The sequence below is a fragment of the Dryas octopetala genome, chromosome 4, assembly GCF_963921425.1.
Source record: "Dryas octopetala chromosome 4, drDryOcto1.1, whole genome shotgun sequence".
Lineage (NCBI taxonomy): Eukaryota > Viridiplantae > Streptophyta > Magnoliopsida > Rosales > Rosaceae > Dryas > Dryas octopetala.
Genome location: NC_141369.1, coordinates 17359518 through 17386321, shown reverse-complemented (window position 1 = coordinate 17386321; position 26804 = coordinate 17359518). Strand labels below are relative to the sequence as shown.

Genomic DNA, 26804 nt, shown 5'->3' with positions numbered 1-26804 from the left:
ATTAGAGTTTAAAAACAATTAAACGAAACCCCAAAACGGCCAAACGAAATCTCAAATCCTTTTTTTTTTTCAATTGCCCAAAAACCTCAAACTAGGATATGGTATATGATATTAGGATTTAGGCTTTTTAGAGTATTTTAAATTATTTTTTATATAAAAATATATTAGAGTTTACAAATTTAGGGTTTAAAAACAACTAAATGAAACTCTAAAAAAGCCAAATGAAAACCCAAACTATTTTTTTTTCTTTACAATTGCCCAAAGGCCCCAAACCCTAATCAACCCTAGACCTTTTAATTTTTTTTCTCTTTCTTACTTTTTTTTTTCTTTTTTTCTTCTTCTTTTTCTTTCCTTCTTTTTCTTTTTTTCTTTTCTTTTTCTTTTTTTCCTTTTCTTTTTTTCCTTTCTTTTTTTTTTTTTCTTCTTTTTCTTTCCTTCCTTCCCTTTCCTTTCCTTTCCCCCTGAGCTCCAGCAAAACCTTCCACTGTTTTTTCTTCTCTCTCTCTCTCTCTCTCTCTCTCTCTCTCTCTCTCTCTCTCTCTCTCTCTCTCTCTCTCTCTCTCTCTCTCTCTCTCTCTCTCTCCCCAATCCATCACCAACCCACCTCACCCTCACCACCTTCTCCCCCCCTGCCACGCCTCCCCTGCCGCGCCCCCTCGATCTCCCTCCTGCCGCGCCCCCCGGCCACCCCCTGCCGCCGCCCCTCCTCTTTCTCCCCCGATCTCCCCCCTGCCGCGCCCCCCCTGCCACCGCCCGCTCATCTTCTCCCTCGATCTCCCCCCTGCCGCGCCCCCTCCACCGCCCCATTTTTCTCCCAAAACCCTCTTTTTCTCTCCAACCCAGCCTCCTCTCCAAAAACTCAAAATTTCAAAACCAGATCACCGGCGAAATTTCAAGAATTTCGCCGAAATTATACCGAAAATTTAATAAAACTTGGTTTCGATTTCGACCCCTCCCAAAATCGAAAATTTCGGCAAAATTTCACCAAAATTTTTGAAATTTAAACCCTTGTGTCGTACTCGTGTTAGTATTGGTTTTCTTTTTGAAATGTTAGTGTTTGTGTCGTATATACCGTACACGTGTTGTGTTGATACCAAATGGCACCTCTAATATTAAGAGTTGAGAGAGTTTTTATTTTGCAAGAATGTGTGCACATGACAAAAGAGAATGAGTTCATAGTCATGATTCTTATGTGCGAAGTGGAATTCGTTTTTGGTACAATGGTTGCTCACAAATATATATATACCTTAATGGAATTTGCTACTATGTCCATAACATACTAAAGTATTTTTCAATTTTCACCATTAGATTGATAGGTTCAACCTTTTATATCCTATGATATAGTTATGTGAGCCATTTAATCTGACTACGTGTTATGTGAACGTATGTACCGTAACTATTTTTCATCTTAATAGTTGGATAATAAACCCATCAAGAGTTAGATAAAAAATCAATAAGCATGGGTGGTAAGGCAGAATTACTCTAGTTATTAACTTAATTACAATCTTATTCAGATAATCTCAATTATGGGATGACAGGGTTTAGATATTTGAACATAATTGATTTTTAGTTGCAAGAGTGCCAGAGTGCAACTACATATATAGATAAGAGTTTTTCTATATTGTTGATCCAAGGATGTCATACAAATTTTTCAAGGACCCACAAAGTCTTTGTTGCAGTCAAAAAGCATCGATATCCCAGGTGAGATTTGGACCTGCAAAATATGAAAAACTGCACCACTCTGCCAAGAAATATGTTTAACAAGGATCGATGAGTATGACTAATATGGAAAGAGGTGTGTTCAAAGAATCAAAGAGATGTAATTAAGGAAATATTGGATTCATCAATGAAAGGCTGACAAAGTTGAGCCACAATAAGGGGCATGTGTTCTGGGGCAGAGTAACAGCTCTGAAGTGTGAACACAGTCACACACACACAGAAGAGAAGCTTGTTGTCTTGTATAGACATGCACTAAATAGATGTATATATTTGGGAGATGTGCAACTCTCAGGCACTACAGAGCTCCTACAAGAGCAAATATGAAGTATAAAATTACTTAATTAATAGTCTTTTTTTATTATTAAATTTCTGACACTGATGCATCAGCTGATAAAAATAGGATCAAATATGAATAAATGAATCAAATTTTGAGACGTATTTTGACATGTTCCTCATCCTCAGGTAAATATGAATGCATAAAATTTCAACAAGAAAATATTTTTTCTTCTTCAACATATTGATCATTGATCAACCTACAGTACCTAATAAGTAATAACATACATACATGGCATATAATGACATGATTTTTGAATTTTGAATTTCCTAGATACATTCATTTGTTGCTTTCATCATGTACATTCATGAGTTGAACTAGCAGATGCATGCATATATAAATTTTCAATTTTATCCAACATCTCTCTGCTCAATTATAGAAATGGCTGCCAAGTCACTTCAAACTCAAGGATGGGAGTTAAAAACCCAAAAGATTGTGAAATACCATTTTCTTCTTAGTAATGTAAATACTTGGATAAAAAAAATAAAATTATTTATATCATCTTAATTGATCATGTAAATATTGTGCTTCTAATAAATGAGATAAAACTTACTAATGTAAAACTATATTCATGTGGTGGATCTCCCCTCTGTTAAAAATAATGAGTCCATTTTAAGCTAGTACAGTCATCAAGACTTTACAAAAAACACAATTTCATGACCCCGAAAGAAGAAATGAAACCATAGTTCATTACTTCATTATATCTTCCCCAGATTTTCACATTGAAAGTCAGAGATGAAGTAATTTGGGGAGATGTGGGAAAAACAAAAACAAAAAGGTAGGAAAAGAAAAAGCACATCATCCGTACCACAAAGGCCAAAGCAGGGTCCTCACTCAGCCAGGCTTGGCCTCTATGTCTCCCACTAAGAGCATGACATGTACAATACTACAATGTCTGTTTTTTTTTTTGGTAAACTACAATACTACAATGCCCAAACTTTCTCTCACTGATGAGTCACTGACTCATTAATTACAAGCTTCAACACTCTCACATTTTTTTTTGGTCGAAACAACACTCTCACATTACAAAAGAGATATTTGCCACCCCCCCACTATAAATTTTGCTGCTCCACATAAAAACAAATAAGGCACACTTCTCTAGGACTCTATATCATGTTTGTGGAGAGCAAAACCAAAGCTGCATCTAATAATAATAGAGACTTATTAAATAGAAATATATGTTTCGAATTTAATTTTCATCTGTTTATCAATTCTTGTCGTGTGGAGATTCAGAGACAAGAGCGGCAACAAGGAGCAGCTATCCGGTGCCCCGTGGGACATTCCGAGCTCCTCCCCATCAGGCCTACACACGTGGAACCGGGCCTGAGGCCCACGTGGGCCCACACTCATGTGAGCATGGCACAGAGGCAGCAGCAGAGCAGAAGCAGTAACAACAGAGTTGCAGTCATAATAAGAGCAGGCCTTCTCAGAAGAGAGAGAGAGAGAGACAGATGGCAGCAGTGTCATCAGATGAGAGCCATTAGTCTCAGTACCCATGCATAAAAGATGCTGCAACCAATGGACTCTGCTTCAAACTAAACCCTCTATTAAACTATCAGCCCAACAAGCACAGATCCTCTTTCTCTTTGTCTCTTAAATCTCCGAACTTGTGTTCTTCTTAGCTTCCCTGTTCTTGTTTTGCATCATCTTCTTCTTCTTTGTATTTGATTTTGGGGTTTATTTTCTTTTTGTTCTGGTTCAAAAATGATGAGTGGGAATCCAAGTAGTGCAAGAAGTAGGTACCCTTTCACAGCAACTCAGTGGCAAGAGCTTGAGCACCAAGCTCTCATCTTCAAGTACATGGTCTCAGGAGTACCCATCCCAACTGATCTTGTCTATTCTTTTAAGAGAAGGTTGGACTCCTCCATTTCCTCAAGACTCTTCCCTCATAATCCTAGTAAGCAATAAGCATATGCAAGCACATGCTCATGTTTTTGTTTCTTTAAAAAAGAAGCTATTGGGTTTTTTATTATATTTTTTCTTTTTTGGGGGTTAATTGAAAATTTGTGTCTGTGGTACTTGTGTGGGTGCAGTTGGGTGGGGATGTTTTGAGATGGGTTTTGGCAGAAAAGTAGACCCAGAGCCAGGGAGGTGCAGAAGAACAGATGGCAAAAAATGGAGGTGCTCAAAGGAAGCATACCCGGACTCCAAGTACTGTGAGAGACACATGCACAGAGGCAGAAACCGTTCAAGAAAGCCTGTGGAAGCTTCTTCAACTACAAATTCAACAACAGCAGCAGACCCTTCTTCTTCTTCAGCCATCTCATCCATCACCAAGAACCTTCCCAAAACCTCTCCCTCTATCTCTTCTAATTCATACTCTTTCTCTCCACTTTCCTCATCATTAACCACTGAAACACAACAAACCCAATATCATAATCCTCACCAAAGTTCACCTCTTTATCCCTTCCTTAATTACCCTCATTCTTCTTCCTCTTCTAGGCCTCCTGGTTCTGGTTTCTCACCTCATAACAACACTACCCCTCAACTCTTTCTGAACTCTGGATCTTATAATCAAGCTGATAAAGATTACAGGTTAAGATTTGTGTTAAGCAAAATCAAATTATTTATTAATTTGCCTTCTTGTTTTAGTCTCTTAAAGTTAAAGGTAACATCTTTCTTTTATAGGTACTTTCATGGAACAAAGGAAGGTGTGGATGAGCTAGATTTCTTTCACGAGTCTTCACCAAATGCAAAAACCTACTTAACTGACTCATCATGTCAGCCACTAATGAGTAATTCCTTCAAAGGCTACTCACAATCACAGTTCCAAAGCCTCTCACATAATCCAGAAGTATCTCAGCAATCACAGGAGCAGCATTGCTTTGTTTTGGGGACTGATTTCAAATCAGGCGGACCAATTAAAACTGAGAAAGAATCTGAAACCCAAAAGTCACTCCACCACTTCTTTGGAGACTGGACACCAAAGAGCACAGACACCTGGCTTGATCTTGCATCCAATTCAGGAGTTCCTAATGGTAATTTCATTTACTGTCAGTATTCCCTTTTGCTCTTTACTTTTGCTTCTTGTGCCAATGTCTGACCTCTTCATTGTCAGTTCTTTAATTTGAAAATTTTCCTTTGTGGTGCAGATGGTTGAAGTGATCTTTAATCAATTATGGGTATTTGATCAAGGCCAAAAGAGTACTTGCTGGTGGGTCACTGCCTTTCTTACTTGAATTGGTGGCTAGGGAGCTTTATTGTGACTGTGAGACTCTGAGTGAATAATGTAGGGCCACCACAGGAGGAGGATTTCTGTCTTTTGCTTTCTTGATATTTATTTTCTTCTTCCTCTTAAGAAACATGTTGGATATTTTATAGACTTGTTTGACTGGAAGCATTTTGAAATGCCATGGGGCCTCTAGGCTCCATAAGTTATGTAATGGGTAGAGTAGCATTCAACCACTTCGTGATTTGGAATCGGGATTTGGAATCGGGTTACAGCAGAAGTTCATATTTATGGACCCTAGATAAGAAACATCTGCAATGAATTGACTCATTGACTCATCTGCAAAAAGGGTCTCCATCTATGGGGACCCTTTTTGTGCTTTCTAAAGGGGTTTATTGCTTTGCTCAACCAATAGACAGCACTAAAACACAGCTCTCTGTTTTAGGCATAGATTGTGCAATGTGGTCTCTCTTCTCTTGAATCTCACCCCATTAATATCTAATGTCCGGGTTGAGACCTTGAATTTTCAGTCAGTAGCTAATAGCACTCGGATCATGTGAGCGAGTTATTAAACAAGATTTTATTCATCGATCATCTACATAATTCTGCTAAAACAAATCCTGGTCTTGTTATTGTGTCCATACAAAACATTTAGTGGTTAAAGAAGAAAATTACTAAGGCTAATCTGTCGTCACCTTTCCATATAAAGAAAAGACATAATCTAGCATTGCTTTCTTTATATTAATAGTGGTCCACAACATCACTTCAGCATACAAAAAAATGGTTAATGAAAATATACAAGGATCAAATATATCTTTCCTAATGACTCATTTTGGGTTGAAGGAACCGGAATGCTCCTAACAAAAATACTACAGTCAAGGCTAGACATGACTGTAGTGAGACAAAAACTCTACAGTCAAGGTTAGACATGGCCGCAGCAAGGTTCAGTATCGCTGCATTTCTGCAGTCATATCCATTATCCAAGGAGAGTTTCTGAACATACCCCTAAATTGCTTTCCCTAGCCCCATAAGTCTTTTTGGCCCCCAAACCACCACCCTCCCCTCCTCCCTTCCTCCCACCCACCACCCTCACCGGCCAAACCTAGTACATAAGTCCCAAGTATTCAAACTCTGCCACCAAATTATAAATAAGTGTCATAGTCAACCATTCATGTTCTGTCAAATAGGCCACATTATGCTCTCTTCGCCTAACTCTAACTCTGTCATAGTCTTTTCTCATCCTGCACTATGCAAATAGAATCCCAGCAATAAACTACGGAATCAAAAATGTAGTTGAATTACTCAAAATTGATGATCATCCTCATCCATTTTATCATGCTTTCGTCTACACCTTCAACATAAACTATAACAGACACAGATAAAATTGATAACTAATACAACCCTTGAAAAAGGAGGGAATGAGGCAGTCCTTTCCCCACAATCTGAGCACAAAGAGAATCTCACATCAACAGTGAAAATACATTTCAACTTCTGATTCCATGCACAAATCTCCATCACTGAACTCGACATGTTCTAATTGAAAGGGAACAATTTTCCCTATGTTTTAACATACTTTCAGAAAAACAAAGAGAAAAAGAAGTTTCAGTACATTACATGTTCTACAATTAGAAAAAAAAGCTAACATATAACAAAAGTCAGAGTGTCTAGCAATTACTTCTAGTCCTCAAACCATAGTCATGCACAATTCAAATCACCAATCGATCAATCCAAATGTTAAGACCAACAAAACAGCATGTTGATATGTTTCTGGACAAAAATCATTGATATCAATAGCAAAATGCGTGCTTCAGCAGTGAATGTCAATATATTGATAGATGCAACACAAATTAGACTATAACTACAGTAAATCGCACTCATAGAAAGAGAAAAAACTCTATATCGTCATTGTAATTCTTCCATAATTTCTAATATTGTTATACAGTCAGGTGGTCCAAGTTAGCAGGAAAAAAGAAAAGGTAATGAGCCCATGACACAAAGGCTAAGATGGTTTTTTCTGCTTCAAATTATAAGCCGTGTTAAACAAGCTAAAGAACAAAAAAAATCAACATAAAAATGAAGAAACATGAAGAAGAAAATTCCAAGCAACAATAACTCATTTACAGAACAACCGCATGGGGGCAAGGGGGTCGAAAGGAAGCACCAACTCTCTGATCCATTCAAAACTCATATCCATCAGTCCGCGATTCATTCACTCCCTGGTGCTCACCAAAGAATCTCAATTCAATAACAGCCCCACCCCAATGCGCTCATTGAAGAATTTCCAATCCACTAAAAGCCTCAACTACAATGCTCTCGGCGAAACAAAAGAATTTGTGAGAAATCTGATACTGAAATATTCAAGAACACAAGTCTCATATCTACCATTGATCTTTTAGAAGCTGCCTCTTCTTGAAAACCAAGAACCCCACCACACCAATCTGAAGAATGCCAGCGATGCCCGCAAACAACAGCCCAATCTTCTTCCCTGCATTGATCTTGTGCTCCCTCCGCGGAGGTGGAGGTGGCGGCCTACGATGGCGAGAATTGTTCCGCTTCGTCCACTTATGATCCGGTGGCGGCGGTCTGTTCGATTCATTCTTGGAATTGAGCTGATTTGGAGGGCGAGGAGGCGATGGCGGTGGTGGAGATTTAGATGGTGGCGGTGGAGGAGATTTAGGTGGTGGCGGTGGATGAGATTCAGGTGGTGGCGGCGGAGGAGATTCAGGTGGCGGTGGAGATGGAGATTCAGGTGGCGGAGATGGAGGAGGCGGTGGTGGCGGGGGAGGTAGCTCCAAAAATTGAAGCGATGAGAGGACCTTCACTCCATCTTTAAATTGAGACTCAACAAGAAGAGCACATATGCTAATAGAAAACCCAAAAACCAGAAGGACCAAGCTTGACAATGGCGGTTCCATGAAAACAACAACCACGGGAAGTCTTTCAACACAAATTAGGGCTTGGATTAGGGTTTCCAGAGCACTCTCGCATCTGGGTCTAACCCCAAATTCTCGATTTCCTCTTCATCAGCTCTGAATTCAAAGACAGAAAATAAAAAAGGGAATAACTTGCCTTTTTCAGAGATATTGTGCCCACGAACTAGGGTTTGTGAATCTAAGTCGTCTGCCGATCAAGGTCTCTGTGATTTCCTCTTCCTCTGAAATTTGAACGAAATGGGTCAAATGGGTTTGGCCCCAAATGCTTGATTTCGTCCAATTGGGGTCTGACTTAGAAAGCTCGATTCTTGACAGATTTGGACCCAGAGGTCTAGGGGTTGGGAATGAGCTTGATTTCCCAATCTGGTCTCAGTGATTTTTTTTTTTTCCGGGAATTAAAGTCAAATGGTCAGAAATGCTTGATTCCAAATTCAAAGTCGTTGGAACAAAGAGTTAGCTTTTTGACGATAAGAATCGGATTGAAAGTGGGTCTTTGGGAATTTGAAGTCTCTGCGGAGAAGAATCAGAAGGATGAGTCAAATGGGTGGTTGGAGAAAACATGAATTGGAAGGTTTAATGGGGTGGAGAGGCGCAGAGAGAGGGGTTCTTTGTGATCTTCGCCACCTTCTCAGAAACAGAGAAGAGAGAGAAAAAGAGGAGAGGGACAGCGAAGAAGGTAGATAGTCTACGCGGCCTTCAACGGTTGGGCTAATTTGGGTGAATGATTGCAAAGCAAGAATCTTTAAGCTGTTTCTCCAGAGAGAGAGAGAGAGAGTGTCTCTCTGTGTAGCTTTGTGACTTGTCAAATGGCTATCATGGAGTTGGTGACAAAAAAAATGCAGAGGTCTATGTGACTTGCTTTCACGGTGTCAGTTTTATACTCAAACAATTCAAGTTTTATGGAAAATTTTACAATGGGGACACTACATAGTCTACGTGTCATCGAATTTTGATGATACTTGGCCCTTTTTTTTTTTTTTTTAACAATGATACTTGATGTTTAGATGTTTATGGTTTTATATTTATATTAGTAGATTCTCCGCCATATGTATTTACATGGAGAATAACTTCTCCACAACAGAAATAATGTTGTGGTATCATAAAAAAAAAAATTTTACTTATCAGTTATCACATTTATATACACCCTGCTATCTTACATTTTATGATGTGCTAAGTTGCATGAAAGTTTTACTCATCATTACAAATATAGAGAGAGATTAAGGTTTTAGGGCTTGTTTAAGAGTGTTTCGGTAAAAAACTTTTTTACTTGGTAGCGTTTTCACTAGAAATACATTTGTTAGAATCTCATCGATTTTTTTGAAAAAAAATCCAAGTACTTCTCGTAAATATAGTTGGAAGCACAATATTTTTATACAAAAAAAAAAAAACACTTTTAATTTTTTTTGTCACACATAAGCAAAACGCTTTTAACTATTTGAAAGTATTTTTAAGTATTTTAAAAACACTATCGAACAAGCTCTAAAGATACTGAGAAATCTCGTACAAAATTTATACGTGGTTAACAAATCGATTATCTCCATTTTTACCAAGTGAAAGAGTTTTGTTTGTTGCTAATGCTTATCAAAGTTATACAAGAAGAGTTTATTGTTCAAGCAAAAACACCATAATCTCCCACTCTTTTTAAAGAAAAACACTAAAATTTCGGAGGATTCCTAATTTTATCAAAAAGAAAAAACAAGAAAATCCTATGAAAGAAAACAGGTCTTGGATCATGTGGACCCGGCAAGTGAAGTGGGTACTATTGTTTTCACTTTTTTAGTGTGAGGTGATATCCGGAGGGCCTTTTGGGCCCATCTCAGATCATTGTGTTCACTGTTTAGGTAGTAGTACAATTTGTAAGCACCAGACCCGTAATCTACCAGGTCGTCCGTCTTTTTAGTACGGCTGACCTTACCTTCTTAGTAGTAAAGTCGGGTTTGGATCCCATCTTTTAGCTTAGTTTTGGCCCATGGATCAGTCCATTTGACCTTCTTTATTGACTGATCAAAATGCATTGAATATTATTATAGTGAAGTATTGATTATGATCATTTAAATTTTCATTTTATAAGCAAATGTAAGTGATATTTGGTTTAGTCTTAAATTTAATTCACAATAATCAGCAAAGTTAGGCTATGTAAGAATAATTGTATACAATATACAATTGTGCGATCCCAACACAATACAATTAACAAAGGATTGTGAAATAAAATGAAATTATTTGATATAATTAATTAAATTGATAGGCTTAGGATTGACTAATATTTTATATGAATATAAAATAACGAGAGATTCTTTGGTGGGGAAGTCATGCTACGTGTATGGTGCAACATCCAATAATATAGTAGTATGTGCTTTATTTCAAATAAAGTTTATAATTTTTAAAATAAATATAATATATGACGCCGTAATTCTAGATGTCATATCATAAATATGCTATGATTGCCACGTTCCAAACTTTTTTCATAATGACCCGGTTTGCTGATTCTAACCCTCGGTCTTTTTATGTTAGGCCTTAAATCTTAGTGATCTATATATCAATAAAAATTTTCCATCGACATCACCCAGATGGAAAATCTGATTAAAATATGATCAAGCAAACATTATGAATATTATTTAATTGTCTTTGCAATTCTCCAATTCTTAATCATATTCACATTATCTAATTCAATGGGGTAAAACATCCAGTGAAGCAATGGAGAAAAAGTCACTTCCTCCGCATAAAAAACTTTAGATTAATAAAAAGGCAGAGCCAGAAATTCCCTGGAATCCAAAGGTCTGCCTGGCAATCTGGTGGCCTGCCTTAGAAGACAGTCTAGCAAGCTCCTGATTCAACCCACAGTTCATCTGCTGAAGGGATCTTTATCAAAATCCTGTTCAAATTTATGCAATACAATAAGACGAGAAAAGAGTGGGGAAATCCTCATCATGCCAATTAAAAAATGTGTTGCATAGTGAATGGTTGTATGATGTGGAAGCATTGTGGGATGTGAGTGAACAATGTGTTGAGCGTTCATACACTTACTTACATCTCGCATTATTTTAATATCTTTGTCATGTATTAGAAAAAAAAAAATGACAATAATAAATCATTTATATGTACACCCTCTTTCCTTTCACTACACACTCATTCATATCAATTTCTAAAATAATAAATTTACCTAAATACCGCGTTTAGACCCACATCGGCAGTGGCTCTTCTCCCCAATCTCTCTCTCTCTCTCTCTCTCTCTCTCTCTACTTTCTCTTCCACTCTCTATTTTTCTCCCTTTCTCTCTATTCTTCCATGTTTCTTTGTTTTCTCACCATTGCTGAGGGAAAGGGTAATAAGGGTATTTTAAGAATTTTGGGGGTCTGTATTAAGAAATTGATAAAATTAAAAAGAAAATAAAATATGAGGTGAAAAAGGAATGTGTATTGAGAGGAAAATGAGTGTACACATAGTAGCTCTCTTTTGAAATCAACCAACTATTAGTCTAGGGTTTACGGTCCCTCTCATTTGATATTTCTTTCTAATTTGTTGGAAGAGATGCTCAGTTCAAATATTTTCCTTCTATCTCATATAAAAAAAACAAAGAACAGATCATTTTGAGACTTCCAGCTGGATCCAGGAACATGTACTTTACAAGGGGTTCGCTAGTGAGTAGTACTAAATTATGGGCCTTCTGGAGGTTGAGTCAGTTGACCATATATTGGGCTTAGGTTGGTTGTGGATGGTTTTGAATTACATAAGGAGTTGTTGGGCTAGAAGAAACAGCCCAACACAATTTTTGGACTTATCTCAAACAATATCAAATATTTTCAAATGGACAAATATGTACAACCCAATTATTTTGCCAATTATTTTTTCCCCCAAAAGTAAGAAAAGTAATTGAAATGAGCATCATTTTAAATAAATACATATCTTCATTTAATTGTTGCAACAACTAGCATTAATTTTATTATTATTACTACTACCTACAAGCGCATACATATCCGTTGGATTTTAGAATGTGAATTTAATTACACACTCATTAAGCTTATAGGCCCACAAAGCTCTTACATGTCTTGCAAATGGTAAAGAGTGTTTATATTTTTCCATCCACCTTGATTTAATATCCACCATTAATTTTGACAAAAATATATAAACATTATTCTAACCTCTCATTATTCCTATAATGCCTTTTGATATACCAACTTAAACACCTACATACTAAACATTATCTCATTTCCCCCCTTAACTATTATTTCACCCAACCATCTTTTTCCAAATAGAAGAAAAAGAATCTTATAGGCATCCTATAATTCATTCCTAATGCCAAATTAAATCTTTAAAATATATATTCAATTTCTAAATCAAAAGAAACATTAAAATATAATGAATTATTGATCTAAAATTATAAATAAATAAAAAGAGTTCGTGGTATAGAATAATTATACATTTTAATAAATATATGGGCATCAACCAAATAGTATCATCAATTTTAAGCTTCGGTGACATAGTAGAATTAGAGTTTATGGAAAAAAAAATTATAAAAAAGGTGGATTGGTGCGATATATGATAGTTAAGGGGGTAGAAAGAGTCTTTAGTTAGGTGTTTGAGTTGATATATCAAATAATATTACAGGAAGAATATAAGGTATGAAGAGTTTTTTTTAATATTTTTTCAAATTAAATGGTGAGTATAAAAATAAGGTGAGTGAAAAAATAGGACATAGGGGTAGAAACATAAGCACTTAATAAAAAATTTACATTAGACAGTACGCACATTATTCGTATAAAAATTTATTATAAGTAACAAATTAACAATATAACCACATGATATATTAATATAATATTATACATTCATTCAAATTATAATAGGGGCATAATAGCATTAAAAGAAAAAGCGTTCTATAACTCCTTGGTATGGAAATAAACAAAACAGTGAATGTAAATATACAAGTACATATGCAAAATGACAAATGTACCCTCATAGTGAAAGGGGCAAGGTCACATGGGTGAGAGAGAAAAAGAGAGCAGGCCTTTAGTTCCGAGGGCAGTGCAGTGCAACTAGAGCAAGAAGCATGTTTGGTCGGATCCAGGTCACCAAAGGCAGCTAGCATACATCGCAGTCCCTTTCTTTTTTTACAGTGTCTCCAAACAATGTCAGCCAAACTGTCCTCTAGCTAAGGGCAAACGGATCTCAATCCCCAGCCAAAAGCCTTTAGCTCCTGTCCCATCAAATTCCAAAACTTGTAACTCTTCCTAATAAAAAACACACATTAAAGAGAGAGAAAGTGACCTCTTACTCCCAGTGGCAAATTGGTCATTCAAATGCAAACCCCACTTCACTTTTGAGAGGGAGAGAGAGATATGTTGGAATTGCAGAGACAGATAAAGAGAATAAATGAGGAGGATGGGCCAAAAGCTGAAGGAGGTACCCCATCATCATATTGTGAAGACTAGTTTGCACATAGATGGTTGCATTATGTGCTATGCCTTGGAAATTGATGCTTTTGTTTCTCTTAGTGGCAAAGTGTTGAACTCAGGACCTGGCTAGAGGCATGTCAAGTGACCATAGAAAGAAAGGCTGATTCATATCCCATTTTGGACCTATGCTATGCTCATTGGTACCCTTTTTATTTCAAACTAGGGTTTTTACACCCTTAGTACCTATGTACATTGTGTATCGTTGTGTTAGACGACTACTATGTCCTAAAGCTTTTATATTCTAAGTCAACCATTATGCTCTAAAAACTTTACCAGTCAATAAATATATCAAGAATGTATATTAAATTAGAGATTCTGTAAAACTAGTTGATAGTCACTGACTTATGTGTAGAATGTTTATTGATATGAGATTCATTATGGGAAACAAAAAAACAATTCCTATTCCAAAAGGAGATACGCCTTGTTTGGAATGTCAGATAGGACATGATTATATCCTAACTTTGCATCGAAATTAAATCACATGCTCCACCGCTTGTGCGGCCCCGTCAATTCCTTTTAGTTTCGGGACAAGACTGTGAGTTTGTGTCCCATGGTGACCCACCCGTTAGCTTGAGTCACCGGTCCCAAGCTATTTGAGATTTCTGTCCAAATTAAGTGTCCAGTCCAAAATCCTTCTAAGCCCACCAAATATGGTCATTGTTTATCTCTCTCGTGATAAACTAACAGATGATAAGAAAGATATATACCTAATTAATAATTGGGTATTTATTTAGTAATTAACACTTATCTTTCTGTTTGCAGTTTAAGTATTTTATTTTTCCTAGGTTTTTGACAATTGATTGATACATCACGTATACATACATCAAAAGCCAGACTACTCAAGAACCAATTAATGAAGGGTGAAGTGGTGAACATGATACAGGGTATCAATGCTAGCCAGCTCTGGGAATATCCAAAATCCTATTACTAAAACACAGCAAGTAAAGCACAGGGCAAGCAATACCTATAGCTGGTAAAAAGCTTAAATAGTCCCTGCAGGCTTGAGCAGAACCCTAAAACCATGCAAACTGAGCCCTAGACTAACCCTAAAAACTAGCTAGCTGGTCATCTACAACCTTACATAGATTTACATATAGATGTGAAAGAGCGGTGGTGTAGGGTGTAGGTAGGTGCAGGGTAGTAATGATGGAGAAATGTCTGTGCAGAAGGTATCTTATATATATATTGTGGACAGTAGATATTGTCTTTTTGTGTGTGTTAGGCTTCCTTCTGCTGCCAGGTTTTGATGGTAGATTTATGTGGATCCCCTTCCTGCCCCCAAATCTATCTCTTTTTTTTTTGGCCAAGCCCCCAAATCTATCTCTAAATTTGCTGCCTGCTGCTAGCTGCTGCAACACTCTCTCCCACCCAGTCCGTACATATTCTCTAAATCCAGTATCAAACTCAGTTGAATAATAATAATAATGGTTTGGAATGTTGGATATTCGAAAAATTGACAATCATAATAGTTCCATTGCATTTTTTTTCTTTTTGAATATTAATTAATAGATGGAAAAACATCTGCATTATTTTGGTTGCTATTAAGAAAAATAGATCTCTTGTTTTTCTTTTTTGTAAATTTAGGAGGACAAGGATGAATTTTACAGTCCTTTTAACTAAGCTGTTCATCAAGTCTAAAATTATATCTTTTATTAGATATAAAATGTTACATTAAACTCCGAATATATATAATTACTTGTAAACTATTACTAGAATACATGATACATTGTTATGTACTAATTTTGCCTCTTACTTATGAAAAGTAAATTTCAGCAATGACATTTAGAAAATATAATATGTAAACAGTGTAAACCACAAGATTTTGTTTTTTAACCAAATACCGAAAGTTCTAAATTCTATTCCTAAACAACGTTTATGTACTCTTCTTATTTTATTTTTACATTTTATCTTTGCATTACGATGCGTTTGTATAAAAAAGTTTAAATTATTCGAAACTTCAAAATCACAGCATATAAAAATATGACTATAATTTATAGTCTTAAAAATTGGTAAAATTTCTTATTTGCTAACCGATAAAACATTATAAAAAAATAAATGTGGTGTATGCGATCTGATATGGTATTGGGGTTTCTCGTTTATGAGTTTAACTTATAATACTTAATTTTGGTGTTAAAAACGAAATATAGGAAAATTTTACAATATAGTCACTTCATATTATGTGGTCACATCACACACTCACACGTTTTGGTTTTAAATGTTGAGAGTACCTTTTTTTCTATTAAAATATGTATGTTGGCGTAGTTTGAAGTTGATATGGTAATTAATTAAGCGAAGTACTTGTTGACTTGTGGTAGCTTCTAGATTGGATTGATGGGGTTGCTAGTCACGAGCGTGAATAGACGCGCCAAAACACAAAAATTAACTGCGAGAGAAGACGGACAGAGACAGACAGACAGAGAGGCACACATCACATAAACGGCCAAAGGGCACGCAATTTAAGGCACTCCTCCTTTCAGGAAGCTGCTTGGATTCTCTTCCTACGAGTCAATGGGAGGTGGGTCCCTCTTCTTTGACTTTTCCCCACTCCCTACGTGACCTGTGTATTTTAGCAAACCGCCATGCACCGCCTAATTTGAAGAAACAGCACCATTCAGATCAGCTGTTGCACCATTCAGATCAATTAAGTAATATGAAAAATTTCCACATTAGATTATTAAAAGCACATGTGGATGTTAACTCTTAACGGATTGCTTGATTTATCATAAAAAAATTAAAACATTCACCCCAATATCAAAATAGAATAGGTGAAGAGAATGACATACGCACCATTTTGCAAATTCATACATTCCTAACATGAGATATTTCTCTTAATAACAATCATATAAACATGCAAATAAGGCAATTATAATATATAGTGTTAATTTTATCAAAGAATTGAATTTGTTGTGTTGTTAGATTATAAATTAAGTCTATACTTTCTACTATATTTTCAATTCAATTAATCGATGATTTTGATTGATAATATGAGAACATGAATATATCGATCAAAATTGTTTGATGAAAGAACATTTTCCATTTATAAAACTGTTGGTTAAATTAAAGTTTCCATCATTTTTTAAGTGTGCTAAATGTGAGAATCAAAAGTATTTTCTTACCAAAGAATTTGAAAACATACAGCACTTTATGTTGCTAGATTCATTAATTGGTTACGTTGATTGTCAAAATTTACTGTTTGACGAGGAATAAACAATTTCAATTTCAATTGCAGTTAATAAGTGGTATGAACACCAAAACATTAACTGTTGGAACTTAATTAGAACCATTGAACCCACATTTCTGTGTAACATTTTTTTACCCCTAACATCTACCTAGCTAGCTAAGCTTAATTTCCACCACAAATTAACCAATTCCTAGCTTCTTTTTTTTTGGCCATGACCAATTCCTAGCTTCTTAATCCTTAAAAAACATTTCTTCTCAATCATTCCACAGTGCAAACATAGGAACCTGTTGAACCAAACCAAGACTTCCAAGCCTGCTGTGATCATTCCCACCATTGCCATCTTCATACTTAACACCCTGCATTGAGAAATATGCATGAGAATAGTCACCAAATTCAGTACTATTGGGTCCAAATGAGCATTTTGGGCTACGTGGGCTAGAACAAGTCCTACTGCTCGAAGCTGCAGCCAATGCTGCATTGTTGGTGGTGTTTGAATTCTCATGCTGTGGATGGTCATGATCTGCATTATTCCACACACATATGTCAGCCAATTCTTGATCGGAAGGTTCGCTGGTGGTTATGGCCAAAAGGGGTTGTGAAGTAGTAGATGATGCACAAGAGTTGAAGTCTTCATTTGGTACTGGAGCAGAGTCTTTTGGTGATGAGCGTTTGGCAAGGTCACTAGCAATGAGGGTAGAGCTTGAGCAAATTCTCTTCACATCATACCTACTCATGTCAAAGTTGGTCACAGCACTTGTGCCCCTAAACTTGATTGCTGCAATGTCATAAGCCTCAGCTGCTTCTTCTTGTGTGCCTTATCAATACCACCAAGTCATGGTAATCATTGTTAAAAATGGGATGCAACATTTGATCAAATTAACTTGATCAGAATTTGTTAATCATTGAGTCCACTCATGAATGCAGGGTCAGTCTAGTGTACCGATTGATGTAAGTGTGGGGGAGTCCAATAGACTCATAAATACAGTGGATTCATAGCACCTTTTGAATGTGTATGATGTCACATGTGAGTAGGAATAATTGACAGGTATTGTAAAACTTCCCCTAACAAAATATAACGGAAGCTAAAACAACCATCCTTACCCATGTCAATTTGACAGTCGTTGATTGATGTGAATATACTCGTATAATATACTGATTTCACTTATTTAGCTAGATATGAACTAATTAAAAAGAATATTATTAAGCAAGGAGGTGAAATGAACTCACTAAATGTTCCAAGGTACAAGTCTTTGTTTCCAGCAACCCTTCCAATTCGAGCTTGCCACCTTCCATGCTGATGGTGTCTGGCAGGAAAAAGAAAAACCAGCTTGACAGATGAGCGTAAAAAGGATAGAAAATTAAAATGTGGGTGGCTTTTAATAATGTATTAAATTTACATGTTTGATATCATATGCACACTCATAATAATGTTTGCCTATTATTGCCTATGATAATTGAAAAGGCTGCAAATGCAGTAAATAATGGGAACTCTATTATTAAAGTTGCTTTCTGCCATACCTTGTCACTCCTCTGTACACAGAAGCTCCTCTTGAAAACCCACTGCTTTTCCTATACCAGATTAAAAAAAGCCACAAGTACTTTTAGAAAAAGAAAAAGAAAAAAAAAAAAAAAAAGGAAGAATTAGAAAAATCATGGTCCAAAAGGTATCATGTTGAAAAAAGGACTAAAGGGTATATACCTTCTCAAGTTGGCTACAAATTCTTGCCTTGTCATGTTCTTCATCTCTTCCAGCTCTTTTTCGTAAGTGCTTAGCTGAGCAGCAAAACCAGAAACAAGGACAAAATTACTGAAAGAAAACAATAGTGGTGGAAACTTTGTTATAGAGAGTGGAGCTTGGTAAAACCGAAATTACTTACAGAGAAATTTATGTGGGTAGTTGGACCCCAATACTTGAGTGCAGCTAAATCATATGCCCTTGCTGCTTTTTCTTCCTTATCATAACCACCTAATCATGGATATCGTTTTGCAGAGAAGGGAATGAAGGTTTTTCAAATAGTGCACACCTTCCAATGCAACACATATATATATTTATTTATTTCTTACAATTAATTTCATAATGTGTTCAGAACACCTACCAAGATAAACTGCAGTTGCAGAAATGTTGAGGTTGAAGATGTGAAAAACAAGACCAACCCAAAAGAAATGCATGAAACAAAATACCAGACAGTTAGTATATTCCTCCAATAACAAACAAAAGTACCCAAAAATAAAAAATGGAAAAATCAATTAATAAAGGACTTAATGGTTCTTGAACAAATATATCTGCCTACCTTGCCTTCCTTTCCTTGTTTGGCCTTCTTTTCTGCAGCTGTTATCCCACAGATGGGCCTCATATCTCCCAGTCCATCTATGCCTAAACACAAATAGTTTTATGGCACCAAAAGGAAAAAAATGTTGGTTTAAATTGAAATGAAGAAAAGAAATTATGGATTTTTTATTTAGTACCTTGTTACACCTCGGTACTGAGAAGTTCTCTGCCCAAAAGTATCAATGGATTTGCGAGGGACTGGTTCTCTTGCTGCAGACTTCCCAACTGGCCTTTTCTTGGTATCCACCATTTGCATTTGAGAAATTGCAGCCATGCCATTTTGCAAGCTTGGACTCATAGTGAGTGAGAGAGACTGAAAGTTATTGTTGCTGCTAACATTTGGCTGATGATGATCAGGGTTTGACTTTTCATCAGAAAATGGTATTAATGTTTGGCCCAACCAAGATTTGTACATGCCATTGTTGGGGATAAGGCTTTGTGGGTTCACACAGTAATGGCTATAAGGTTGTTGATTGATTAAGAGAGATGGGTCAGTGGGATTCTGGTTCTCGCTGCTAGCTCCTTCTATTTCTGATCCATTGGTGCTGTTGAAGGCTATTGGGGCCTCATTGACATTGATTTGAGAGATGGTGTCTTGGTTTTGGTCTTCTTGGGTACTTTGGCTGCAGTAGACTTTGGTTTCAGAACCAGGAGGAGAGCTTGAGTAGCAACAACTACCTAAGAAATCTTCAAGCTTTGGACCCTCTTCATGTGGGTTTGTCACACTTGTTGCACCCATGCCATTCTCATACCTCCAATCTTCAAATCATGACCATACCAAAAAAACCCAAGTTCATAGATTCATCAGTAGTTCAATATCAATCTCAAAACATGCAGAGCAAAAGCATCAAGAAAACAAACAAGAATAAATATGTCCTAGTGTAACATGCAATTATGCAAATACCTTCAGAACCATTTGGGCGCCTAAAAGGGTCAGCAGCAACACAGAGAGAGCCATCAGAGCGCAAGGGCATGACAGACATGTGAGAAGGAAAGCCTCCTCCATGGTCTTGTTGCTCTTCCCTTCCAAAGTCTTCATGGATCCTCAGGTGTGGAGTGAGAGAGAACCCCAACCAATTACTCATATTAACAAACAACACCAACCCTTCTCTTCAAAAACAACCACAAATCTCTCTCACCAAAAATTGCGTGTATCTATTTTTTTTTTTTTTGGGTTTTTGGGATCTTGAGCTCAAACTTCAAAGGTGGTAGTTGTTGTTCTTGTGGGATGGGGATGAAGTTTTGAAGTTTTGCTTATATGTTTTTCTTTTCTTTCATATATATATAATATGCATTTATTATTCTCTCAGTCATCGTGGAAGCCTCATTTGTCCTTGGGGGGGAGGGGGGGGGGGTGTATATGCTCTAACATGTAAACCCAAAAACAGATTTGTGAAAACTTACAAAAGCCCCCTCGTCTTTGTATTCTTAGCTCTGTTTCTGTTTTGTATTGAAAATCTTGGACTCCGTGCCCTTCTTTCATTTCTTTGTCATATTTCTGCAGTGGTGGCCATGACATTTGACGCATGGACATAATGTAGACAAGAGAGAATTCAAAAATAAAATTTTTAGCAAAATGACTACTTATATCTTATTTTACAATTAAGGATGTCACTTTTATTTTATTTTAATTTAAAATGTTAAATTACTGTTTATCTCAATTAAAATTTTTTCGTCAAATTTGTCAAAATATCCGTTAAAAATCAATCACTCACGTAACCAGCACATAATCAATTTTTAACAGCAAATTTGTTCTATCCATCACTATTAAAAAATAATTCTTAAAAAATTTAAAAATAAACTAAAGTTGTTAAAGAAAATATAAAAGGCATGGAGGATATATGCAGAACCCTCCCTACCTCCCCCAGACCCGACCTTCCTCACCCCCACGCCACCTCCCTCTCCTCATTTCCAGCCCACCGGCCGCCGATCCCCTCCCTCCGTACTAGCGACCCCTCTCCCTCGCACCAACCTCTCTCCTCTCCATCTGCCGCATCTCTCTCTTTCTTCTTTTTTATCTTTCTTTTTTTTTCTCTCTCTCTCTCTCTCACCCCTCCCCAAATCCAATCCAATCCAAATCTTTTTTAGTGAACCCATGTTTTAAAATTTATTTATATATATATTAACTATTTTGGCCATAATATTTTTTTTTTTGTCTTATGTTGGCGGAGACTAGTACCTCTTACAACTCTCAGAAAATGCCAGTCTACCTATTATGGACATCTCCCCTCTATTGCATCTCACATTTCCTCTCTATCTTCTTGGCTTTTATTGGTTATTGACTTCAATTCGTTGGATATTGACGGATTTAATTCATTTGAATTAATGGATTAAGGTTTCTATGTATTGGGTATTGGGTCTTTTGGGTTAGAATTTCATGGATGATAATGATTGTTTGTGTTTTGAATCAAATGTATTTTCTTTTCTTTGGTTCAAATGAGTTCGATTTGGCCTCGTTAATTTCATATTGTTTGGTATTAGGGGTTTGCAATGAGGAAGGATGAGGAGAGAGAGAGAGATGTGGCAGAGGGGAAAGACCGGCGCGGGGGGAAGCGAGTTGCCAGCGCGGAGGGAAGGGTCGGCAGCCGGTGGTCGGAGTGGGGGAGGGAGGTGAGGTGGAGGTGAGGAGGGTCGGGGGTGGGAAGGGTTCTGCATCCTCCCTCCTTTTTTTAGAGGGCTACTATTTGCACGCCCTTTATTAAGGCTACTATTTGCACACCTCTAAATTTCTTTTTGCACACCTCTAAATTTCTTTTTGCACACCTTTTCTAAAAGAAATAAGAAAGATCAAAGGGAAAAGACTATTCTCTCTTTCTCTCGCCCAAAGCCTAATTCTATTTTCTCTCTTTGCACACCCCCATCAACAGAAAAAAAAAAAACACAAACTAGCCCATTTCCCTCCCTCATCTCGACCAAAAAAACACACACACCAGCCCCGATCTTAAGAAAGAGGAGGGTGATCCGGTCTCCCAACTCCGCCGAAAACGGAATCAACGCCGGCGTGGTGCTTTTGGTTTCGGCGCCGTCGCTGGTTTTCTGGGTGGTTGGCGGGTGTGGAAAGGAAGAGGGAAGATAGAGGAAGTGTTTGGTGGGTGTCTCGTCGCCTGGTTCGTCGGCGAACGCCACCGAGCTAAGGAGATCGAGTTGCAGTGAATGTTCGGTGGGTGGTTGCCGAAGGAAACTCGAATGTTCGGTGGATGGTTGCCGAAGGAAACCGCCGATTTCGGCGGATGGCTGCTGAACGAACCCGCCAGTTTCGACGAATGACTACCGAACGACCTACGAAGCTCATCCTTTTGGCTGGCACTGCGGCGTGGTCGTGCGAGCTAGGCAGAGCTTTCAGGCGCGAGCTCATTTGCGTCGGCGGCGTGGTCAGGCGTTGGGGCTGTGCGAGCTTGGCATAGTGGTGGGCGTGGCTGTGCGTGCTTGGCATGGTGGTGGGCGCGGGGAGGGTGGTGCAACAGGGAGGAGAGAGAGATGAGGAAAGAGAGAATGAGAGGGTGGTGCTGCGCTGGTGTGTGTTGACAGAGAAAGAGAGAGAGGGAAAGAGAAAAATGGGGTGTGTGAGTATGTAATGAAATGAGGGTATTTTGGTAATGGGTTAGGTGTGTGTTGAGAGGTTTTGAATTTGAGATGAGTGTGTGAGGTGTGTAGGAGAAAAAAAGAGAAAAAGGGTGTGTAAAAAGAAATTTAGGGGTGTGTAAATAGCAGCCCTAAAAAAAAAAAAAAAAACTTAAAGGAAAAGACCTTATACCCCATCCATTTTTCTTTTTGCACACCCTTCCTAAACAGAAAAAAAAAAACACACACACACACCCATCCCCGATCACCTCATTCCCCACCTCTCCTCTCTCCGGCACACACCCATCCCTGACCACGCCTAGCAGCCTACCACCACTGGCGACCACCCCACCCCCTCCCTGCCCCTCTCTTCTCTCTCCCTTTCTCTCTCTTGCTCTCTCTTTTCCCTCCTCCACCCCCACCCCCACCCTAACCCGACCCACCCCTCTTTCCTGCCCACTCCACAACTGCTCCTTCAGCTAGCTCACCATCGCGCGCCGGAGAGAAGAAAACTTAAAAAAAAAATTGGAGCGGGTTCGGTGGACCAGTGCCGAACCCGGTGGTTTCGTTCGGTAGGTACCCACCGAACAATCATATTCTATTCGGCGGGTACCTGTTGAACGAAACCACCGGGTTCGGCACTGGTTCGCCGAACCCGCTGCAATTTTTTATTTTTTTGGCTGTCTGCTTGGGTGTGAGAGAGAGAGAGAGAGAGAGAGAGAGAGGAAGAATGTGGTGGTGGCTGTTTGTAGGTGGTGCATGCGGGGAGGAGGGGAGGGCTCGGGGGGAAGTGGTTGGGGTGGGGGGAAGAAGAAGAAGAGAAAGGGTGGGGGGTGGGCTTCGACGGTGAAGAAGAAAAAAGAAAAAAAAAAGATGGAGATGGGGAGATGGGGTGTGTACCAGGGGGGGGGAGATGGGGATGGGGGTGTGTGGGTGAGGGGAAGGCTAAATGGTCTTTTTTCTTGATTTTTTTTTTTTTTAAGAAAGGGTGTGCAAATAGCAGCCCTTTTTTTTTATTCCATTAATTTTTAATGTTTTTAGAATTATTTTTTATTAGTGATGGAGAGGACAAATTTGCCCCTAAAAGTTGATCACAAGTGGGTCATGTGATCGACTTTTAATGAATTTTTTGACAGAAAACCTTAATTGAGACAAACAGTAATTTTGAAATCTTTAATTAGAACAAAGTAAAAGTAACATCCTCAACTGCAAAATGAGGTAAATATCATGTCTTTTTGCTAAAATTTTCTCAATTCAAAATTATTATTAATTTTTTATAAATAAATGCAAAATTATAATTATTTTTATATATTTATAGATTTATATGAAATTCAGAACTTTTTTTTTTCCAGTTCTAATCCGTTAATTTTCCACCGGACTCCACCAGAAATATCTACTATTTTTTTTTTATTAAATATTTACTCAGTCAAGGATAACAAAGGTTTATTTTTTTGGCCAAGAAGGATAACAAAGGTTAAATTACATTTTTTTTGGTATAAGAAGGACTAAAGGGAGGGAATGTTCAAAATCTAGCAGCCTCAGTTAAATTACATTTTTAGTTCAAAATCTAGTAGTTGGAGTAAATATACTCAAGCATTGAAGTTACGAACCTCTGTTAAATTACATTTTTAGTTGGTATAGTTTTGACTTGGTTCTATTTTGGTACCTATAGAACTTTCAACTTTGTGAGTGAAAATGAGAAAAATAAAGGTTTATCTATAGATTTTAGGATAAAGAAAAAGAAAAAGTGTGCTTACCATTTGCAAGTGCAATGGTCACAGGCCAGGCCTCCTTAGCTCATGCTCATCCTTATAAGTAATAGAGCAGGGTTGGGTCAACTCATATTCAGGTTTGGGCTTGATGGACTGAACTGGGTTGAGCTCATATGGGGCCATGAATAGAGGGAGAGAAGGGCCTTATAAGTATGGCCTGTGGGTTTGAAGACCCTGCCGGCACAGCCCTGAAACAATGGGTTGCTTTATGCTCGGTCCGATATTTTCTTAGGCTTAGGCGTTAGTGTGGGCTTGATTTGGTTAGCTTGTTCTAGTGCCCATAAGCCCTTGTTCTACACTTTCTCAGTCTGACATGCAATATTCAAGATCCAAACTTTTTTATTTTATTTTTGGCCAAGTTCAAGATCCAAACTTAAGTTTAAAGAGTTTTACTTCTCTTTGCAACCTTTTGTAGGTTATAGAAATCATATCCAATTGAATTCAATTAAGCTGAACATGTGGTCTTACATATAATCAACCTATCTGGAATTGAAAAATTGATCGGATTTAAAACTTTTTGGCAACCGATTTGTGTGAATTCATTATTAAATTTGAATTAATATTGATACTATATACATATCTAAATATAGAGTTTTATTTCAAAAAGTCTGGATACAATTAATAGTGAATCACTCAACTTATATATTGTAAATTGTTATGTCATTCTCTAAATACAAATCAATTTCGTTCCTACTTATAACTTTAACTTATATCAAGCCGCACAATCCCAACATGACAAATTAAGTTAATACTGGCCTCAATGGGGTGAGTTCCTCCCAAGAAACTGGGCAGTCTGGGGCTCCCAGTAAATCTGGTAAAGGGCATTGGATCGTGTGGACTCTCCTGTACTGGGATTGGACCTTACATGATCCAACAGTTCTCCAATAATTGAGCACTTCAATTTCAGTTACTGAAATCTATCTGATATCTATCTCTATATGTTGTGTATCTGGAGAAAAACTTACTTGTCCTGCCACATAAAACAGGTGGTGTCACGAACTAACGAGGGAGGGAGAGAAAGAGAGAGAGAATAAGAGAAAGGAAGAGAACCAATAAGAGAGTGGAGGTGATGCCATATCAGTGTAATATAGTTATAGAAAAGTTATTCTCGGCGTATCTAAAATTAAAAAAATTAAAAATTAAAATGGAAATCCTTGAGTGTGATGTTTGTTTTGGTCAAATTTGGACGGACCTCATCCCCAATTAATTGTAGGACATCAAAATTTGTTAGAATAATAAATTTGACACACGATGTGACCTCTACCTCTTTTGCTGTATAATAGCAATTCTGATGCACGCCTTTGTTTATATATCATTTTCTCATACCAAATCGTTGTGTTTGGCATATAATGAGCTCAGCTTTGACACAGGCACACACCCTGGGACATGCCCAATTAATGTTGGAGTTGAGTGAGTTTCATTTATGCTTAAAAACAATATTCCTACACCTGATTATTGAGATTGGTACAATGGATCGTCAAAGAATCATATATAACAATAGGGGAATCTTCATCAAAATATTATTATTTTTAGTGAAGGCTAAAGTATGTTAAATTTTAACTATAAATTATCACTTTTTGAATGTTTTTTCAGACCAAAATATTTCTCATATATTTTGATACTTTTACATCTAAAACAAGTTATAAAATATAACTTTTGTTCTAGGATCAAAATACTTGAGCTTTCATTCAAAAGAATAATTTGGTGAAAAATTCTTAATTATTATAGTGTTCTTTTTCAAATTTCAACTAAATGTGTGATCATGTGACGCCTTTATAGTATACATTAGTCAGATTCTCCACTAATGGGCCATTTTAACCCATTTAAGCCTTTACAGCTTTTCTAAAATGGGTAAAGTGGAATGATAATTGATAATGCAGTTTCCTAGTTCCTACTACGTCAGCATGTTAATCCTACCAAGCTATGATTATTGAGATCCAAATCTTAATTTTGGGTCATCCTACCCTTAATTTTGTCACTTGAATAATTATACTAGAAAACTGGATGACTAATCTTATTAGTGTGTCCTTGAGTCCTTGAGTCCTTGTCTTGTATTTATTTATTTTTCTGCTGACATTGTCTTTCTTATTCCAGAGAGCTACTACATATATACCAAGTACCTCGTGCATATATTTGACAACTACCATTTAAGTATGATGTTCACAGAGCCAATCAGGTGCGGACATTCGCATCATACAAACGTCCGCACTTGAATCGGATTGATGATGTTCATATCTATATATAATTATTAAGTGATATAAGGTTTCATTATTAAAAAACCAGCTAGAGACTGTTTTATAAATTCCATTTCATGATCAGTGACTTCCATAAAATAGACCATTATTTTCCACAGAAA

At 37.3% G+C, this 26804-nt stretch overlaps 3 protein-coding genes across 4 annotated transcripts; 1 reads left to right on the top strand and 2 right to left on the bottom strand.

The window, feature by feature from the left end:
* The first annotated feature begins 3398 nt into the window (after window positions 1-3398).
* Window positions 3399-5463, top strand: GRF5 (growth-regulating factor 5). The gene is made up of 4 exons (XM_086242251.1): window positions 3399-3950; window positions 4087-4588; window positions 4682-5031; window positions 5146-5463. Exons 1-4 carry the CDS (start codon window positions 3758-3760, stop codon window positions 5151-5153), a joined length of 1053 nt encoding a protein of 350 aa, XP_086098377.1. The 5' UTR covers window positions 3399-3757; the 3' UTR covers window positions 5154-5463.
* A 1643-nt stretch (window positions 5464-7106) lies between these two features.
* Window positions 7107-8924, bottom strand: LOC147287492 (uncharacterized). The gene has a single exon (XM_086241556.1). It carries the CDS (start codon window positions 8135-8137, stop codon window positions 7601-7603), a length of 537 nt encoding a protein of 178 aa, XP_086097682.1. The 5' UTR covers window positions 8138-8924; the 3' UTR covers window positions 7107-7600.
* An 8116-nt stretch (window positions 8925-17040) lies between these two features.
* On the bottom strand, window positions 17041-20200 carry LOC147287491 (Integrase-type DNA-binding superfamily protein). 2 transcript variants are annotated; one of them, XM_086241478.1, is made up of 9 exons: window positions 20020-20200; window positions 19253-19874; window positions 19078-19160; window positions 18883-18891; window positions 18664-18752; window positions 18486-18559; window positions 18305-18355; window positions 18014-18090; window positions 17041-17600 (listed from the first exon to the last, which is right to left on the bottom strand). In XM_086241478.1, exons 1-9 carry the CDS (start codon window positions 20198-20200, stop codon window positions 17041-17043), a joined length of 1746 nt encoding a protein of 581 aa, XP_086097604.1. The 2 variants fall into 2 exon arrangements, with proteins under 2 accessions (XP_086097604.1, XP_086097605.1); XM_086241479.1 differs by having other exon boundaries at window positions 20029-20200.
* Between the last annotated feature and the right edge of the window lie 6604 nt (window positions 20201-26804).

Coding starts and splice junctions, on each gene's coding strand:
- GRF5 (XM_086242251.1), top strand. CDS start 3,758: ATGATGAGTGGGAATCCAAGTAGTGCAAGAAGTAGGTACCCTTTCACA. Junction 3,951..4,086: donor ACTCTTCCCTCATAATCCTA/GTAAGCAATAAG, acceptor GTGTGGGTGCAG/TTGGGTGGGGATGTTTTGAG. Junction 4,589..4,681: donor CAAGCTGATAAAGATTACAG/GTTAAGATTTGT, acceptor TTTCTTTTATAG/GTACTTTCATGGAACAAAGG.
- LOC147287492 (XM_086241556.1), bottom strand. CDS start 8,137: ATGGAACCGCCATTGTCAAGCTTGGTCCTTCTGGTTTTTGGGTTTTCT.
- LOC147287491 (XM_086241478.1), bottom strand. CDS start 20,200: ATGAGTAATTGGTTGGGGTTCTCTCTCACTCCACACCTGAGGATCCAT. Junction 19,875..20,019: donor GCGCCCAAATGGTTCTGAAG/GTATTTGCATAA, acceptor CATGATTTGAAG/ATTGGAGGTATGAGAATGGC. Junction 17,601..18,013: donor CTTGTACCTTGGAACATTTA/GTGAGTTCATTT, acceptor GGTATTGATAAG/GCACACAAGAAGAAGCAGCT.